Here is a 20,528-nt window from a genome sequence, read left to right as displayed (position 1 = left end):
CTGGTGGAACACAGCCCCCTTGACCAGCTAAATGCAAGCCCCTTGCATTTGGTTAGCCAGGAACACAAAGCAGAATCACAAATCCTTCCCCAGGTCCTGCCAATAACAGCTCAGTGATACCGGGGGCTTGCGATGTCACATTGAATTCAGGAATTCCTGTGAAGAAATATTTCTGTTCCTGCTTCCCCTTTTCCCTCAGTGCTGCTGCCATGAGGTTTTTATGGGGCTGAGCTCCAGCTGGTCATGTGGCTGACCTGGGTTATAAATCACCCTTCCTGCAGGAGGACAGGGACAGGAAGAAGCAGGTAGGTCTGTGGGTTGGGGATGCTCTGTAAGAGCTGAAGCCCTGCTCCCACTGAACAATGGCCCAGGCAGGCAGGCAGCTGGGATCTGACCCCAGCTGGCTCCCAACACAAACTCTCCCTGGTTTGGAGCACAAGCTGCCAGGCATGCCAGCTGCCCAGAGCACTCCCAGTTCATGTCATGAAAGAACCAGGGTGGATCAGCCAAGGCATGGGGAGCAATTCTCCCCGGTGGGAGGCATGTGCACACTGCATTGGCTCTCCCATGCTACGCTGGCTCTGCCGTGCTCCCTAGTGGTCATCACAACCCAAAACTGGACTGGAATAGGCTCTGAACTTGCTCTGGCCTCTAAAAACTTACACACAGCTGTGTACAAAAGAGCAGCACAGTTTTAAAGAGCAGGGTGGTAGAAAGGGGCCAAGGGATGATCTGAAAGCTCCTTCACTTCTGCCTTCACCGAGGGATGCAGACAAAGCTGCCCAAGCTCTCTCACCCATGTTTTAAGTGTCAGCTGCTGTGAGGTGACAGCACATGGGGCTCTTCTGCCCACAAAAGAGAGCAAGAGCCTGCCCTGGGCAATCATAACAGGCTGCAGGTGAGGGCAGTTATGGCAAAGAATGTGAAGCATTAAAAATCTGCATAATTTCTCTCCCTATAACTCGCTCATGTATCCATGCACTTGGAGAAATGTCTAGTAGATTAAGACTTTCATAAGCAAAACCAAATCAAGCCAATGCACATCAGTGTTCACAGGACATTCCCCATTTAATTCTTCTCAGCAGTGATTCTAGCCAAAGAGCTGGATTCCCCAGACAAGCTGCAAGGACACAGGAGAATTTACCCACTATGATTCTGAAGTCTTTTAGACTGGAGTGCAGCATCTCTTTAGAGATCATTACTGAGCAAGTACTTGCTCCCAGATACCAATTTCAAAACAGCCATTACTGCCACGTTGCTGGAATACAGAATGAGAAGCTCAGTCAAAGCAGCTGCCTGCAGCTTGGATTCCACACAGGTAACAAAACACAAAGCCATGACCTACCCCTCCTGTGTTCTGTTTCCGAACATCCAGGGCAGACGCCAGTCCTTTGACAGCCTGTGGATCCTCATACGTCACACTGGAAGAAAGGAACAAACCACAGAACTAGAAAGAAAGTCCAGCAGTCACCTATGAGCAATCATGAATCATTGGAAGGCCCGGGTTCAAAGGTTAAAAGATGTTAAAATGTTAAAAATATCATCTCATTCCACCCCTGCCATGGGCAGCGACACCTTCCACTACCCCAGGTTGCTCCAAGCTCTGTCCAATCTGGCCTTGGACATTTCTAGGGATGGGGCAGCCAGAGCTTCTCTAGCAATCTGTACCAGTGCTTCACCACCCTCACAAGGATTTCTTCCCAATATACAATCTAACCCTATTCTCTCAGTTTTAAGCCATTCCCCTTGGTCCTGTCACTTCAGACCTCTGTAAACAGTCTCTCCTCATCTTTCTTGTAGGTTCCCTTCAGATACTAGAATTAGGTCACCCCAATCCCTTCTCTTTTCCAAGCTGAACAATCCCAATTCTCCCAGCCTTTCCTCATAGGAGAACAATACTCTGGACACCCTGATTTACTCTCCTGGGAACCAGAAAGCACATTCTTTTTCTTAACAAGACTTGGAGGGTACTGTGTGTACCCTAACAAGAGGAAATTGCTCTGTACAAAGGTCACCCATCAGTTTTGGAAAGCACCTTCAAGCAAAGAGAGTAAGATCAGCAGTATGAAAGGCAGGCAAACAGGTCATAAGGCACCCTAAGAATGTCCAAGAGCAAAATGGTGGACTGTGAAAAGAGGCCTGATTGCAGATTATGTTTAACAAAGATTTGGAGATGACATCTGGAAGCCTGACCTTGATGTGTGCATAGGGGGGGAAGCAGAGCAAGACTCGAAGAGAGATGAAATTATGCAACTGCAGTGAAGCAGACAAAGAAATACACTATTTACAGAAGCTGTTAAAAGCTTCTTAAATTGCACTGCAAAAGGGACATGTAGCAGTCAGGTGACAGAGGCAGCAGCAGCATCATCTCACAGAGCACAATGGTGAAGCACGAGCTGCATAGACACAAACACGTGCCCCTAAATCAGCTCCTGGGAGGGGCTGCCTGCCTGAGCAAGGGGAGCTCTCTCTCCTCCTCGTGCTGGCTTCTCCCAAGCTGTGAGCATAGCACCCAGAGCTCTCACACCCAGAGATGTCACCTACACACCACAGCATGTCACACTGATGCCTTTCCTCCTCCCTGCTGCTCTGTTTATACAGTGCACAATCCAAGGAAGACAGAGCAATCCTCCCTTGTGAAATCATGGATGATCCGTGCTCCTTGTTCCATTAGGTACGTTGTGGGAAGAGTAGTTTTGTGCTTCATTTAGCACAAGAGACAGAGGGACCTCGATTAGATCTCTCCTGCAATGCATCTCCTTTCTAACTGTACACTAAGGCTACTAGCCCAAAATCTTCAGTGGTGGCTTATCCCTCTACATCAGAGCATTTCTTCTCAGCACTGATACCACAGCTGAGGCAGTACCAATAGCTATACTGATAACTGCAAATAAAAGAGCCAAATATATTCGTAGGCTCAAGTTTTCTAATTTTTTTATAAACTATTTAACAGCATTTCTTAGCTTGAGACAAGATATTGATGATGTTCTGACTGCTGGTAGCCACTACTTCCTCTAAAATGTGAAGCCAGGAGGCAAGATATAATATATGAAAGAAAAATACCTGAGTATGTCTTTTATTGAATATCACTTGACAGGGATCAAAGGATTTCTTAATAACTGCATAGAATTTATTTTATATTAAAATAATTTGACCTGCTAAATGCCCTTGAAAGTGCCAGACTTGCAGCTCCAGAGATGCAAGCCCTATGAATATAAATAAATTAGGGGTAGCATGGAGCCAGGCAAGTTACACTGCATTGACAGCCTGTGAGAATCTGACTGGGGCTAAAGGGAGAGTTAACTGGGTGGTAATTCTGTTTCCAAGCCTTTGATGACAGTAATTCAGCCACCAAAGTACATCCATGACCTTCAGGTGAAGGACCCCTCTGCTCCTGTATCTCAAACACGGGTGGATGGGATGACAAGCCTTTAGGAGAAGGCAGAAGTACAGGCAAGCACACGTCCAAGTTTCCAGTGAGCTCATTAACTAAGACAGTCAGCACCCAGCCAGTCTGCTCTGTCCAGCAGCAGGAACTTCTCCACTTGCTCATATTAATAACAATCAAAAAGATAGGGATTGGATTAAAAGCACAAAAACATACACCAAAACTATTTTTTCAGTCTGAAGTCAGGAAGTTTCAGATTCATGCCCTTAGAAAACAGCAGTGCCATGACTCAGTGCTAAAGACAAACTCAAACTTACTTCTTCCGTTGCTCAGCCAAAGAGCTGCCTCTTGTCTGTGCAAACATGTCAAAGTCATCACGAGGATTAGGATTACTGTGCTGGAGGGAGCTGAGTGTGCCACTGACACTGTTTGTGCCCAAGTCTGCAGTTAAGAGAAGAAAAAATAGTGAATCAGTGAAATAACAAACCATATGCAAATACCATCACCATTAACAGCTGCAGCACTGAGGACAGTTTTGTTCAGAAAAGGCTGGAGGATGCTAATCATGTGTTCTTAAAAGAAAAATGTAGAGATGATCTAATTCATCCTGGAAGCACCACTCCATAAATGCTCCTCACCAAGAAGCCAGCATTTGGGAATTGGTGAACCTGCTGCCAATAACCTGAGATATTTACTGGTCACTAAGACAGTCCAAAATTTTAGGCATGGACAGTAGTTTTCTCCAGTTATTGACTGTGAAAACAACACTTTCAAACAAAGGGATATGGCATTGGTGCAGTGCTGAAAGAAGTGGAGAACCTCCAGTCAAACCCAGTGATCCCATCACACAATCTTTGGTTTGGTTTAATGTAAACCACCTAAGAGTTTCATAAAACCTTTCACCCAAAGGTTTCAAATATAATTTGTAGAAAGGAAATCAAGAACATTCACCAGGCTGATTTCACAGAGAACTATAACTATGCAGAAATATTAGTACAAGTTCTGCTATGAACAACAACTTTCACCCCCTCCATGAGTCTTCCCTCTGATTAATAAATCCCACCCTTTGTGCCAGGCTGGGTCTCAATTGCAGATTGCCACAGTACAGGAGAATGGGAATGCCTTCTGATCCTCCTGTAAGCCAAATACCCAAACCTTTTGGAGGCCACATGGCAACATTAATAGGTATTGGAGAGCATGATCTAGATCAGGCACTCACCAAGCCCTGCAAGCTGTGAAGAAAGTGAAGATGGAGGTGCTGAGTTTCCAACCATTGGGCTCACCACAGCTGGAGAGCCAGGACCCAAATCTATTAAATTATCTTCTGTCACCTCATTCAGTACCTGTCAGGACACAAGAAACACAGAAGTTACACATGCCAGAAATTTCTTCTTGCAGTACAACATTAAACATCAAAATTTTCCATATTATGTATAAACTGTTTTCAGAAACAAAACTTCTTTGTTGCAACTAAAGTGTCAATACAGAGTCTTTGCTGAAGTTTGCATCACACTGCAGAAGTGGTAAAGCAAAGTAAACAATAGAAAATGTAATAGAAGAACAGATTCATCCTGAACTCAGACCTTGAACACTACAAAATTACTACAAAAGAGTTTTCATTTAAAGAATAATTAGAACTCTTCAGCTTGGAAAGGGGCTGCTTAAATAGAAGATGAGAGTGGCTCCTAAAATTATGAATGGCATGAAGAAAATTAACCTGAACAGTGGTATTGTAAGACACAGTGAAGAAAAATTAGGTGAAGCAAACAAAAACCATTAAGTGACTTGATAAAATGTAAACAAAATATTTGTAATATATAAATGCAAAATAAATATGTAAAAATGTATAGTGAAACTGTGGAACTTATTGCTTTAGGACACTGTGAGCTCCTAAAGTCCACATGTACTCAAATGCAATCAAAAAAGTTAATAGAGGAATGAAAATCCATCAAGGATTGTAAACACAGAGATGTTTTAGTGTGAAGTGACTTCCTGAGCTAAAAGTTGTCCCTTGAAGTTTGCCACATTCTTACTTTTCCTGGCATCCACCATTAGCCGTTACAGGCAGGACACAGGGCTGGGCAGGTAATAGGTGTGATACTACTGACATTACTACAGCTGGTGTGAGAGAATCAATGGAGTGAGGTACTTACTCCATTGCTGGCGTTCTGTGTTGAGCGTCCTGATCTGTATCGTTCAAATCTGTTCAGGAAAAAAAACCAAAAAACAAAAAACCAAAACCCAACATGGATTATTAAAGCCACTAATAAATAATAAAAAACGTGACTTTATAACCAAGCCATGACATGCTTGCCACTGAACTTATTTTTCCCTGGCTCCAAAAGGATGCTGGAAAGCTTTAACTCCAAGCCAGGACAAAGGGAGGATTGCTGAGAAGCTGCACTCTTGGCAAAGGTGGATTTGAAGTTGACTAATCTGATCTTGCAGCACAAACATGCTTGAAAAACACTGCAGGATTTGTCTTTTGGTTCAGGGTTTTTTTTTAATCATTAAGTGCTTTGTGACAGACTGCTGTGTGAGCCAAGGGACAGGGGGAACTGCAGCAAGATTGATGCTCGCAGCTCAACAAGCCAAGCACCACAGCTCATCTCACTCCCACTTACCAGCTCCCTCTTGCTGCAATAATGTAAATGAGGAGCCATATGTGTGTGGCACAGCCCAACCCAGGCACACTGGCACAAGGAACAATGAACAGCAGATTCAAACATCCTGAGTCGACTCAAAGGTGGTCACAGCCTATGCTCAAATAGGTTGGTACTTTCCAACAAGGAGAAGTAATGATGTTGGATAAAACCCTTATACTTCTGAGGAGAAGTCTGGTTAGTCAAGCTCTGATCTCTTCTTTACTCTGTGGATCTGGGGCCACAAACCTAAACCCAGCTTTCATAAAAGTCTTCAAGGCCAGGCTGGATGGAGCTTTGAGCAACCTGGCCTAGTGGAAGGTGTCCTCACCCATGGCAGGGGGGTGGGATTACATGAGTTTTGAGGTCCCTTCCAACCCAAACCATTCTGTGATTCTATGAACTCAAAACTACCTGTTCCCATGGCCTGTTTCTGAAGCCAGACTGGCCTCCTTCCTTACCATGGAAAAGCACCATGATTTCTTGGAGGTTTGAATTTTTCAAAGTAGTTTCAGAAGTAGTCTCTCTCTTTCCAGCAAAAAGCCTCTACTATTCATATAATCCTCCAGGTTTTCTCCCAGATGGACAAAATACAACAGGGAATGTCAAGCAAACTAATATGTTTTCTTAATGCAACAGAGGAAAACACAGACTTAAAAGGCAGCAAAAACAAAATTCAGGCCCAAATTTCAATTTTAGGAAACTGTGGGTGTTTGCTATTACTGGAAATCCAACTCCCTTTGCTGGAAACCTAAGACACCTCCCACCTCATTTCTCACCAAAAGGCTTCTGTTCATTTACATCCCAAGGCTTCACAGCAAAGGCCAGAGCTCCTGCTTGAGTCACTGACAGAGCTTGGTCCCTGTGCTAGAAATCAGCATGATGGATGTGGAGCTTTTGGAATAGCAGAGGAGGAACTGGAATTTATTGAATGCTCAGACCAGTGCAGCTACTCCACCACAAACGGCTTGGTAACATCACTCAGCTCCCCTTTCATGAATAATGACTACAAACACATCAGCCACAGTCAGCAGTTGCAGATGGGGGGAAATAGAAAAAAATATTAAGGGTGACCAGACTAAACCTCAGTGATAGTTACACTCTGGCAATCGTAGGATCCTGCTTGTGCATGAAACACACACCATTTCACACAAAAAGCCAGCGTTTGTTTCAAAGTTTGCCCCATCTCCTCTGAACGGCAGAATCAAAGGCAAAATCGAGGGCACTGAGTCGTCTTTGCAGCCTCTGCCGTGACAGCACAAATTCACAGATCTAGAGTCTAATTTATTTTTAAAGGCTTGACAAACAAAGCCCTGTGCTAAGAGCAAGGAACAAAGGGTACTCTTTAGTGCCTCGCTCCCCAGGCCTGTGATTAAGGGGAAGATTAAACTTTCCCAAGACTGCAGCATCACGTGCCACCTCCTGCAGCAGATGTGCCTGACAGCGCCTTTGTCTGGCATGTCGAAAGTCCTGTGCCCCAAGTCCTGTCTCTGGGGATGATTCCTGCAGACCAGCCCTTAGAAACATTAGCTCTGCACAAGACAGGCTTTTTTTTGTTTTTTTCTTCTTTTTCAAGATTTTAAGTGTTACTTAAAAACAAATCCTTTGCATGCACGATGCTTCCGCCCACATCAGGCAGCTCCCCTTGCACCAGCACTGAGACTGGAAAGCTCAAGAGATCAGAGGGTAGAGAGATCACGGGAGCCTCCCTAAGCCAGGAAGCAGCACAGAGATTTGTGCAGAGCCTGGACTAGCAGGGGAACTAGTGACTGTGGCTGCGCTATTTTTGGTCCCAAGCTCCTATACCTGTACAGCCCTGCACAACAGGGACTTGCAGACTCAAGCTTCTGCATTCAGAGCATTTTCACAAGGTTGTCTTGCATTTTATGGGTATGCCCCACAAAAATTCAATGCATAGTAAAAAAAGAAGATCACAGTATTAAAATAATCAGCTGAAACAGGAATGTTTTCATTAAAAGGCCATAAAAACACTGTGTAAATGGTTCCTGTGGTTTGGCTCTCTGCGTCACATTGGACCCTTGGCCCAGAAGGCCCAATTTCACCAACTGGCCTATTTTATTCTTAAGTGAAAACCCTGAATGAATGTAAATGGTTGCTGGGAGAGATGCCCTACCTTTCGTATCGGAGGAAGACATTATTTAAGTCATCATTCACGTGCAGCAGCTCCTCTGTGACTTCTTCATTGGACACTCGTGAGATAAGCTCCACAATTCTCTGCTGCATGGCTCTGCAGGTTCGGTTCAGTTCCTAGGAGGAATGCATTGTGCACACACAGTCTGATAAGCAACAAGCAGTAAGTAGATTTAGTTGAGCTCTGTTCACAGCCAAACATATCCCCCAGCCGAGAAACACTAAGACAAGTTTATCTTTGCATGATTAAATGTCACCCAAAAGCACATCTAATCAAACGCCCTTCAAGAGATGATGGCATAAAACCTTGAGAGCCTATTCACAATTCAACTTCCTGATTCTTCTTTAACTCTGAGCACTTCAGAAAATAAATATCTGTATTTTAGTCATCTGTTTTAAGAATAAAACATATTAATACAACACCTTCCCAGAAGAGAGCTTTCAAGGAAAATTCAATCTGCTCTTTTTGGCAGTATCATCCTTAAAAACTAAATTATGTGGATGGTGTAACATCTGGGGGAAAAAAGGTTCATCAGGGCTACCACAAGTACTACGTGTGTGTTAGGATGAGAAGTGCTGGTGACACAGAACTTATCAACTACAGAGAACATGAGGATAAAGACAAACCAAGGAGCAGGAGCATGAAAAGGTGAGTGTTCCACACACCCTGTAGCACTGAGACACACAGATATGTTCCCTTCTACTGAGCAAGTGCAGAGACAAGAGACTGTACAAAGGCTATGGGGAGTTTCAGAAGAATGTTTTAAGGAATGCAGAGTGAGGGCATTTATTTTAGAAGCTTCTTATCAAGAAATCTGGATTTCAGTTTGCCTAGACCAGTTCTCATGCTTCCAGGACATCTCTTCCATCACCAGTTACTTAGCAGAATTCTGTAGTCCTGAAAGGCCTCAAGACCAAAGGTTAAACTGGTCTGCTGAGGAGAACTGCAAGAAGAAATGTGACGTATGGCAGGGTGCCTCTGATCAGACCAATGGTTTTACTTCAATAAGCACTGACATTCCAGCTAAAGCATGTCCCTCTGTCATCTTCCACTCCTCCCAGCTTCACTTCACAGCAAAAATTCAGCACTAAACAAGGATGACTTGTTGGTACACAACCTTCAGGATGAAAGCAAAAATGTGTTTGTTTTCCTTGCATGGTCTGACATCCTAAGCTCTGGATAAATTTCACCTAGTGCAATCCAGCTGCCTTAACAGCTTGAGGAATGTGTTCTCCAATGTCAGTTTTGATCCCATCACTTTCTAAGCAGATTGTGACATTTCAGAGGTTTGTTTGCTGCCTTTCTGAGAGGGCTGACAGTACCTATCTATTCTGCTCAGAGCTGGCTCTCTCGCAGGCTGTTTACATTTGATTGTTGGAGAAAATGTCAGGAATTATTTAAGGAGCAGGGCTATATAAACCTCCTTGCATGCAGCACCCAGCTCTCAAAAGACTAAGCATCCTTTGTGATAAAAAACGGGTTCTCCCCAGCTCTGTGATTCAGTTTTAGGATGCACCAGTCACAGAAGGGAACCAGCTGGAATAAAGAATCAATGCTGTCACTCCATTTTATGATCAAGTTCCTTCACCTTAAAGCTGTGCTCTAAGGTTATGCTGTCAAGATGCTGGTGGTTGTTTCTCAGTGCAAGCAAACTGCTCGATATTGGCCTGTAATGGTTTCCTGGAAGCTGCTTTTGTTTTGAGCAGTTCAACCCAAATGGGCAGTGACTGAAAGGCTCTTATTGCAAAGCCTCTCATCAGCTGCCATGATGGCTCCGAGACAAACACACAATGCCACTGCATGGGAGAGACCAGTTTTTGGATGGATTTCAAACTCTGATGTGTCACCAAGAGCATTCCCTGCCTTCCTCCGAATGGATTGCTGTGTGAGCCCATCCTCCCTGCTGGAGGATCAAAACAGAAGGCTATTTCTGAAGCTGTGGAAAGGCAAATCCCACATTAGGAGCAAAAGTTGGAATGTCAGATTGCAATGCTCTTCATCGGTGCTTCTCATCCGTGGGTCTCTGTGACTTTCCTCAGCCAAAAGGCCACACCACAACCACTGACCTTGAGAAATAGGGGAGAAGCCCGAGACACGAGCTTGATTTATACTGTTTTCCCTCTTGAGATGCGTGCTGCTGCACTGGATTGAGATTTTCCAGCAAAGAAATCCCTCCTGATTACCCAGTCTAGCCCTCTGGACACCATGGAACTTCACCTGAGCACGTGCCTTAAGACACCACACCTTCAGGAAAACTCATCTTCTGGAAAGACTATTAGCTCATAGATAAGATTTCAAGTGTCAGAGAACCCACATATCCTTAACATTATTTAGTCCACATGGAAATATGGAGTGTTTTTTCCTGCATGGTGACTGGGAATGTTTTGACACTGTACAAGTGGTGATGGGGGTTATAAAAGAAGCAGGAATGCTCAGGGCTTACAGAACCTGTGGCAATTCTAAAGCTGCCTAGTGAAAAAGGAGACCTGATATTCAACACTTGAAAAAATAACTTCTAGCTACACAAAGAGGAAAGCACTGAAGAAATGTCAAGGGAAGTCAGGAAATCCTTGTCACTGGAAGCTTTAACAAATGAAGAAAATCAAGTGGTGACACTTACCAGGGTCAGGCACAACCCACATCCATCATGTATCCAAGTGTGGGCTGTAAAGTGAGCTACAACTACACACACCCCCCAGAGAAACACAAGCACAGAAAGGATCAGAATCGTATTTTCTAGGAAACTTACCTGGAGTAACTCAAGGTCTGAGGAATCCTCTTGTCCAGGTACCATTTCTGTCAGCATTTCAGACATCACTTTTGTATTTCCACGAACAATATCCAGCTCACTGCGCAGCCGGGCAATCTAAATTGGGGTAACAAGACAGCAAAACACTGCATAATCTTTTGGTTTAAGCAGTTCATTTTCAAGAACTGACTTAGAGATATCTCTGGTTCTGTCTGACTTGATATCTCAGGCTCCAGACATTCTAGCAGGAAAAAAACAAAAAAGATAAAATGTTTACCCAGGAGAAAAGGAACAAAAAAAGAAAAGAATTATCATCACAAACCCAGATGTACTGTGTCTGTGTGGAAGGGAAGCAATTGCAAACAGCACCTAAAGCCAGACCTTGGCTGTGGTGCCTGACTTCAGTGTGAGGAAAGATGTACATATTTTAAGTAGAATCTTTGGCTCTGAAGTTATCATTTTGCAGGGAGCAAAGAAAATCCTATATTAGGGCATTTGCAAGGGCTTGGCTTCCTGCATCTGTAAGACATTCTGTGCCTTGAAAGGAGAGGGGCTAATTGGAATAACTGCTAAAGTACTGCTGAGCTGGACCAGCAGATTGTGCTGCCATTACCAGGCCACAGAGACACATGCAAAGCCCAGAATTTTCAGTACAACAGGAATAAAGATTACTAAGTAGAGCCAGATCTGGGAGACAAAGTACAAAGAGTTACAATAAAAGTTCCTCTGAAAATTAATTTCTAATTTGATTTGCTGAAAGAGTCTCACTTGAAAGAATCAACATGCCAATACCTGTTCAGAATTAGCAGTGATGGGACCAGTCACATTCAAGGCTGGGGCCTGAGGAGCAGAATAAGCCGTTGGAGAGGACGAAGAGTAAGAACTGGTGCTCATCCTTTGCTGAGACTGGGAATTGTGCATATTTGCTGCAGGATCAACTTCAGGAACACTCTGCCACATCAGAAAGACAGGAGTTCAAAAGCTGAGCTGGGACAGCACTTGCTTTGTCAGCAACCTCAGGCCAAACAGGCTCAAATATAGAACATAATTGCACCTTGTGGGAAAGGTCAGTGCAGCTACTAGAAAAGACTGACAGCTCCAAAAATCTTCCATGCCTGTATCTTTTGACCCAACCCACAAGCATTTAAGTCCATTTACTTTTACAAAAAAAAGTGAGAAGCAAAATAAAAACAAGAGCCAAAGAGAAATAACTGTAAATTATTTTAAACCAGGAATTAAGTTGCAGCCTTCCAAAAATGATGTGATACATAGATACTGAATTTAATTAACCTTGACACAAGAATTGTAATCTCTCAGTCCTTGATCACTTGCGTTTGCCGCTTCAAAGATTCATTAACTTCAGTTTTCAGAGTGAATAATCAGAACACCTGTGATCATTAAGTTACTTCCAAGCAGAAGTTCTGTCAACTTTCCAGACATAACTTTCCAGAGGTATAAAGTTCTCACATTACCGTGGGATCAGAAACATTCAGACTCAGTACACCCCTAATAGACAGGCAGACCTTGGCTCTTGGTGATCACCAACAGAAGCAACCGCACTTTTGAGCAAAGAAAGAAATCTCAATCATAAATCCTGCTGGGGTCTTTTTGAACAAATTAGTTGCATTTGTTTGGTGGTTTTGTGGTACAAGATTAAATGTTACAAACTCTCCCTCTTCTCAGACTGATGATTAACTCAAGGGAGGAGACAGTTTATCAATCTGTATTATGCCTCTCCTCCATGCCCTTTCAGTATTAAAATGTCCTTCCAGGAGAGAGAAAATGAGCCAGATTCAGAGAAAGGGAAGGGGGGGAAATGAGTAGTTATCCAGCTATTTAGACAACCTGGGAAAACACCCCTGGAACTGCAAGGCTGCAGCTTACCCTCTGTGGTGTGTGTATTGGAGACAGAGCATCAAGATCTGCCATGGGGAACTCGATGCCTTTCCTCTTGAGTTCTTCATAAATATGCACTACTCCTGTTAAATCGGGGCTACTTCGGAATGCATCAGCCCAAGCCTGGAAAACACAAGGGATTATCCATAAACCTTCTAAATGAAGCTCCAGCCCCACCCTGACCTCAGATACTGACTGTAAAAGCTTTCATGGATTTCAGCTTCAAAGGAAAGCTGGAATCATCAGACCTGGTCTAAAAGGTCCTGCAAATATTAAGACAGTCACCTAAACGTTTTATTCAGACATAAAATAGACAGGAGCCCAGTGCAGAGAAGCTGTGAGTAGCCCCTGACATCATCAAAATCCATGAACACACATGAAAGTCTCTTCCCATCTCCTCTCCTCAGCAGTGATTGATGCTGATCTTTTCTGGCATATTGTACAGCAAATGACCCATCAGAAAAGGTCTGTGTGAAATATTCAACAGATGTAACCAAAATTCCCAAAGCTGTACAATCATCTTAAGTAATCTCCATTCACTTTGCAAAACATCCTCATTTGTTGCCAAAGGAAAAACACAGCCATCAAGTTGTCTTCAGTATTTTATTTGGACCAGACTTAAACTTAAAAAAAGGTCCTTTCTGAGGTTCTTGTCTTGTGAAAGAGACAGTCCCCTGAGCAGCAGAACTAATGATGCCTGGGTTCTGACAGAGCATATCCAACACCCAGACACCCCAGTGTGGCACAAAGGATGAGTTTAAAAGAGAGAAGTTCCCACAGCCAGAACATTCATAATGTCTCTCATGCATGAATTCTTTGGTGCCTAAAAAGACTTCAATTCATATTTGAGCTTTTCCTTCAGTGAGAGCACTAAGCGCTTCTCTTGGCTAGACAGCCTCCTGCACTCACAAAGCTGCTGGGAGCACAGAATGCTGAAAGCCTCAACCCCTTTCACTTGTCTTGGAAATCAGCCAAATATTAAAAACTTAGAGAAAGGAAAAACTGAAATATTATGACTCAATTAAAAAATGAAGCATTCCACAAACCTCCACACATGTGGAACAGAGTATCAATGTGCTGGATCCAGAACTACTGCGAGACACGTGTGGGCTCTGAACTTAATTCACTTAGTCATCACTTTTACACTAATTCTTTGTCTATTTTTACTTTAAAAGTTCTTTGAACCACTTTTTATATTTGAGAGGACAGAAGTCCAAGATAGCAAAGTAAGATAAGAAATAATATTAATTTTTAACTTGCTGTCCTATCCTGTTCAATTCTAAGAAAGAGCATTTCCTAGCATCCGTGCCCAGGAGACAATCCATTATCAGGTGCAAGCAGACAATCCTGGGTTTGTTTCTCAGCTTTGTTTAGAGTAAATTAACTGCATCAACTGTTCTGATGCAGTGCAAGTCCAAACAGCCCTGCTTGAGCCAGAGAAAACAGCTTTGACAGCACACAGCCATTGTTTCCTTGGAACTGACCTTCCAAAACATCCCCAGTTCTCATGGAGATTTTGACTACACAAGTAACTCCACCTTTGCCATATCACTGCCTTTTTAATTTACATCAGAAGCCATCTGAATGATGCTTCTACAAAATGGTGTTCAGCACTTCAACTCCATTTGCAAACAAAAGTGTAAAGTGTTAGGCAAGGGATGTTCTATTTTAATAATCATCACTCGAAAGAAACTCAAAGGTAAAAATATGTTGCATTCTTCCCTCAGTTTTTAATGAGGCTTGCTTGTCCAGGAGGATCTACTAATACATCCCCTCTTCCACTGGTTTCCTGTGGGTTTTGCAAAATGATCTCACTTCATCTGCACTCCACCTTTTAAAAATATTCTCTTTTCTGCAATTCTCTACCCTGGAGAAAGGAAACACTTGCATTTGTATTCTTCTTCACCTGAGCTGGGAGCATTATCTACATTAGTGTGTCTCAGAGGTCACAAGCAGGACAGGCACTATTGTCCGAAGCGCTGTCTACACATATTGTAAGACAATCCCTGTCCTAGACAGCTTACAGTCCAACTAGGCAGCTGCAATATTAGCTCTGCTTTATGTATAAGGAGCTACACTAGAGCTTAGGAGACCTGCCCATTGTCCAAACACATGTAGGACAGAGGGGAGATTGAATTCAGAGCTTCTAAGACTTTGGGCCACACTATCAAATGTAGATACCTCAGGATAAATCTCACTTGGATCCTCAGTGTGCCCAAACAGGTCACTTAAATACCATTGTAAATTCAGCCCCTAAACTGGGGACCATCCCAGTGTTTGGACACTGGGTTACAGGTGAGCTCTTACCAGAGGCACAGTGACAAGGAATACTTCCAAGGCCTCCTAGCAAGGTGAAGATGGAAGGATAAGGTCTATGTAACATACGCTAATTCAACCTAAATAGGTTGAGAAAGTGAGACACAAGATGCTCAACATCTCAAAACAAGTCTCTAGATAAGAAATTGATGGCAGCTTTATCTACCCTTCTTATGGAAAGGTCCACACACAGCTGTGTGGCTGAAGACATATGCTATTTCTACAGCTCTCTTCCATGCTTCCAAGTCTGGGTTATTAATCCTCTCATTTCTGTTCTTATTAATTCCCCAATATGAAATTGGATTTAGAAAGGGATAAATACAATGTTGGTGGGGCAGAGCAGAGATCAGCCCTCTGGGACAGGGTTAACACCAGCCCCAGGGAGTCCTACAGAGCACAGCCTAAGCTGAGTGAAGCTGTCACAGGGTACTTTGGGGGTGTGTGTCCATAGGACACCTGGGATGAGTGACTACAATCGCTTTTCCAAACTTGCCAGGCAATCTGGAAAACAAAGTCCCCTACCACCTCCAGCTAAAGAGACACAAACAGAACCCACCCACAAGCAACTTTCATAATTTTCAGACTTTTTATATCAAAAGGCATTTAGTACCTAGATTGAAGCTTCTAGCTCTTCTGCACTAAGTCTCCTCAGATAAAGCTCTGTTTAATACACTGGGGCAATGACTGTGGCTTTATGATTGTGTTTCAAACACTCCCATCTTAGCTGCATTCATGACTGGGAATCTATTTAAACCCAGAGCCCAGCAAAACAAACATTCCCTAAAACAACACGAAAACACACCCAGTTTATCTTTATGGGACAGTTTTTGACCTCATCTCCTGGTCACTGCATGCATCTGCTCTCCCACCAAAGCAGGCAGAAACCTGAGGGCTCAGTCAGATGCACAAGAATTGCTTTTAATAATTTCAATAATTTTGTGCTTTTTTTAAAAAAAAAAACCAACATAAAATCATATACCAGAAATAAAGGGACCCTGCAGACCCCGACACAATGCCCACCAATTCCACCACCCTACCTATTTCCTGTCCAAAAATCACTTATTTACATTGTCATGCTCTAAAGATGTCCTATCCCTGTGTCCAAATAAGAAATAAAGCAGCAGAAATCCAAGTGGCATGCTTTTCCATAAAAAGCAAAAGTATATCTGGCAAATGATGCTGCGCATTTGTAAATACTTCCCCACAAGGAACACTGCAGCAGGTTTATATCATTTTAAATACGCAGTGTCTTTTAGTCTCTAGTGTACACAGTAGCCTGTGGAAGCTTAGTGATAAAGCTTCCTATAATTGTCAGATTTCCTCCAGGCAGGCACCAATGTTTCCTCATGTGTGGCTAATGGTTTGTGGAATTAACACGGCTGTTTATTGTTGTGCTGCACAGAAGGAGAAGTGGCAGACAGGCCCATGTCTGAACTTCCCACTGCAGGCAAGGATCTGACAGCATGCTTTTACTGCACAATAACCAGAAAAAAGACACCAAAACCATTTTAATTCCTATATGGTCATTTACTTTTCTATAACCATCTTTGAAAAGAATGCAGAATGCTTTCAAATGGAGGGCAACAGCTCCATTTGCCGCTCAGGGAAACAGATACAGAAAGACAAGTGTTCTGCAGCTGACACCAAAAGCACAATCCTCTGAAATCTCCTGGCCTCAGATGACAAGCTCATCGCCAAGGCAAGTCTCCAGCTTCTAGATATGACTGTTAAATTGCAAAAGCATCCATTTACCTTTTATTAAATCCTCCTGTTTCAGAGTCGTACCTCTCTAACTAGAATCCAGACATTTCTCCCTGGATAAAATATCTATGTGTGTACATGTCTGGTTTTTCCCACCCATCTGGATATATTGTTTGAGTTTATATATAAAAAATTTGCCACATTTTTAACGATGACAACATGTTTAGTGATGCGTAGCATCGAAGCAGACAGTCCTTATTTCAGGCAGCAACATATGGAAGCAGAGACAAGCTGTGTACCTGAATCAGTGCTAGGACTTTATCCTGTACTATAGTGGGGGGGTTGTTCTTGGGTGAGATGATTTTCACCAGAACGCCATCGATGAAGTCACGATTTGCCACCAAGACATGGAAACGATGGCCACAGTTCTTCACACAGGTCTCCAACACCTACACACACAAAAAAACCCAACATTCATTGTTGGAGCAAAGCTTAATCACGCAACAGCGCCTGATTTTTAAGTTTATTTTTAATGTTTTGATGGAAGGATGAGAAGATAGAGGGAAGGTTATATTTATTTATAATCTTACTACTTCTCCTCTTCCCTGATTTTGCCAAAAAACTTCTTCTCTACACACACATTCAGCTGTACCTCACCCACTGTTAACACACTGGGCATTTTTGTGATCCACCTTTCCTGTTTTCAAGGTAAAGAAATAGAAAGTTTCTTCATCTTCAAAGCAGAACTTTCCAGTCGGTGCAGCTGAACAGCCAAGTTACAGAGCAGCACATCAGGAGCAGGTAAGATAGAGGACATCCTGTCACAGTGAGATATTATCGTGCTGTGCCACTCCACCATTTTCGATGTGCCTGGAACACAGCTGGACCCAGTTGCTCCGAGCTATAAGCCATGTTTTAGAGCTGGGAATTCAGGTGAATGATCTTCACTCATTCAAAACACTCCCCTGTGAATGCTCTGACAGGTTATACTTTGACACATTTTCCCCCTGCAACCTAGCTGGAGGCACCTTCCACTTGCCATTCAACTGCCATGGAAGAACAGCTGTTGATTTCTCTCTGAAGAACATGATTAGCATGGAGATAAATCCAACACGTCACTTCTCCTTACAGCCATGCCTAATAACCACTGCAACTCTGTACCGAGGAGTCTGTAATTACTCTCCTCCTTCAGCTACTTTCATCAGCCATGATGACACGGGCTCATTGCTGATGGATTTTGCTCTTTCCTGCACAATGGATAATCTCATGGTTTGGACTTTGGTAATCTGTCAAAATGACAATCCAGGACAGGAAATGGCAAGAAGACAGAAAGTACGGTTACGCCTCGTCAGGGAGATGCAGCAAGAGCTCTGTGAAAGAATCATACAGATCACCTCCCCAGAGCAGGATAACTCGATCTAGTTACTGCCAGAGACAGCCCAGCACCCCACTCAGGAGGGCTGCACTACCCAGGAAACGTCCAGCTAAAGCCATCAGCAGGAAAGGTCACTGCTAAATTATCCCACACCTTAGCAGTGCTGCCTAAATGCACAGAATATAATTTACACTTTATTGAGTGAAATTAGATCAGCATAAATTAATACGTTGTCTCCTACAGAGATTCATTCACAAGGGAAATTGTGTATCAGCTACTTATGAAGCTGAAAATATGGCAAGTTCATCATCCTCACTTGCAGATATGCCCCCAGCTGTTGCCTTGGGGTGGAGGAATGGTTGGACACAGGGAAGTGAGGGTAGAAGGGAAAACCTCAAAGAGTAACAGGCCCATTTGAGCCACTTTAACTCTCCTCAGTCAGTACCTGGGATGAATAAGAGCCATGAAAAGAAGCAGAAATCAATTGAGTCACAAAACCGCTATGCAAAGCTTCCAGCAGCTCTCCCCAAGGAAGTGAGGAGGCAATTGGAGAGAAGAAAAGGGCAGAGCAGTGGCTGTTAAAGGAAATAGTGTGTACATTCAAGAGAGCGCCAGGAAGAGGAATATGACAAAAGGGTTCTGCCCTTTGAGGCATTCCAGCCTGCCCCCACTCACCGTCAGTGCCAGCATGACCTCTCTGTAATTTTTGTTTCCATTCAGCCTCTTCTTCAGCGCTCGAATGGCATCCTTCGGCCTGAAGGAGAAACACACCATTTTAACAGACAGCTCAGACAGGCTTTTCACATCCCATAAACTGTGGGAAAATGAATCCTTTGCCATTTCCAGCTGGACATAAGCATGTGGGCTCAGATCATCTGACTACAACCAAAGCAGGGTGGTGGAGAAGTATGTGAGGAGACAAGGTATCACAGAAGTCAAGACTGGAGGAATGCCCCAAGTCTCCAAAAATCCAGGCTGTTGATTAGGCAGGGAAGACTGATGGCCACTCTGACAAGCCCTGGGAATAAGAGCAGTGATCAGTTCTGCAGACTGCAAGCAGCAAAGCTTTCTGGTGCTGAAGGAGGCGTGCCAGGAAAGTTGCCTACACAAATAGCTGAAATTAAAGGCACTGCGAAGAGACACACACCTGCTGAAAAAAAAAGGTGGCACCCTCTCCAAGAAGTTCTTCATGCCAGCCCTCCCAAGCAGTGACTGACCACAGGAGGTACCACAGAATCATTTGGGCTGGAAAGGCCCTCTTAGGTCATTGAGTCCAGCCATTAACTCAGCACTAAGCCCACCACTACAGTAGGTCCTAAAACGCCACACCTTCGTGTCTTTTGAATGCTTCCAGGAATGGTGGTTCCACCACTTCCCTAGGCAGCATGCCCCAGTGCCTGACCACCCCTTCAGTGAAGAATTCTTTCCAAATACACCATCTAAATAAGTTGCTCTCCTGGCACAACTTGAGGCCATTTCCTCTTGTCCTGAATCCTACACATCATGCAGTATTTTCTGAGAGCAGGAGAGGTCAAAGGAGCAGGAAAACCAAGCAACTGATCTGCAAACTGCATTCAAGCCATGAGCATCTGCCCCCAGTCTCACTGCACCTCCTCACATGCTGAGTACAACTGGAGGGAGATTGTGTTCAGGGACCTTTCCAAGTCTGCTGAAATAGTACATACCCTTCTTCTGTCTCGTTGATAATGTCACAGATCTCCATGTTAAGTGTCCAGTCTTCACTCTGTAAAGAGCCATCTGTGGCCTTTTCTGTAAAGTAAAGAAAAATAAATCTTTTCACATCTTCCTGATTAGGTCTATACCTCAATCCATCTTCAGTTACTCTGAGCTGAAACTATTCAGTAATAGACAGAAAAAAAAAAAATCCCTGCTAACAATAAACAGTGTCAATCCTTCCATCCTGGTTTTAGGGATCAGCACAGAGGTTTCCAGACAGAATCAATTATCCCTCCAGCCCACATAGATGGGCTGTTCTTCAAAGACTCCTGCATTCCTGGGAGAGCAGGAAAATGTCAGCTAATTCCAATTTTAACTCTTCAAATGCTGCATTGCTGGCAAGTTATGAGCTAGGAAAATATCCCCCCAAACCAAAATGACCTCCTCCCCGTTTCAGCAGATAATACCTCTACATGAATTGAGGGAGGAAAAATAGCAACCTGGGACAGAATTCAAGGAATTTCAGCATGAAAAGACCCACCAGCATGTGAAAACATTTAGCACGTAACAGTTCAGGTTGTGAGATCATGACACCTGTCCCATGCTATGTCCCTCTCCTTGCTGGGGCTCTG

At 43.5% G+C, this 20,528-nt stretch overlaps 1 protein-coding gene across 4 annotated transcripts in view; it reads right to left on the bottom strand.

Annotated features, from left to right (window-relative positions):
• TOM1L2 (target of myb1 like 2 membrane trafficking protein) overlaps positions 1–20,066 on the bottom strand; it is a 32,763-nt gene extending 12,697 nt beyond the window's left edge. For 2 of the 4 annotated variants that reach the window (XM_062503323.1, XM_062503324.1), the window contains exons 1-11: positions 19,905–20,066; positions 18,895–18,973; positions 17,144–17,293; positions 12,816–12,950; positions 11,724–11,882; positions 10,932–11,048; positions 8,165–8,298; positions 5,542–5,590; positions 4,608–4,731; positions 3,706–3,829; positions 1,346–1,421 (exon numbers count right to left, since the gene is read on the bottom strand). In XM_062503323.1, coding sequence (XP_062359307.1) covers positions 1,346–1,421; positions 3,706–3,829; positions 4,608–4,731; positions 5,542–5,590; positions 8,165–8,298; positions 10,932–11,048; positions 11,724–11,882; positions 12,816–12,950; positions 17,144–17,293; positions 18,895–18,973; positions 19,905–19,942 — 1,185 coding nt within the window. In that variant the 5' untranslated portion in view covers positions 19,943–20,066. The remainder of the gene's footprint in view (positions 1–1,345; positions 1,422–3,705; positions 3,830–4,607; positions 4,732–5,541; positions 5,591–8,164; positions 8,299–10,931; positions 11,049–11,723; positions 11,883–12,815; positions 12,951–17,143; positions 17,294–18,894; positions 18,974–19,904) is intronic. The other 2 variants (XM_062503322.1, XM_062503325.1) reach the window with 2 other exon arrangements.
• Between the last annotated feature and the right edge of the window lie 462 nt (positions 20,067–20,528).

This window comes from Cinclus cinclus, chromosome 16 (assembly GCF_963662255.1).
Source record: "Cinclus cinclus chromosome 16, bCinCin1.1, whole genome shotgun sequence".
In the NCBI taxonomy this organism is placed as follows: Eukaryota; Metazoa; Chordata; class Aves; order Passeriformes; family Cinclidae; genus Cinclus; species Cinclus cinclus.
This window is presented reverse-complemented; position numbering and strand designations above follow the sequence as displayed.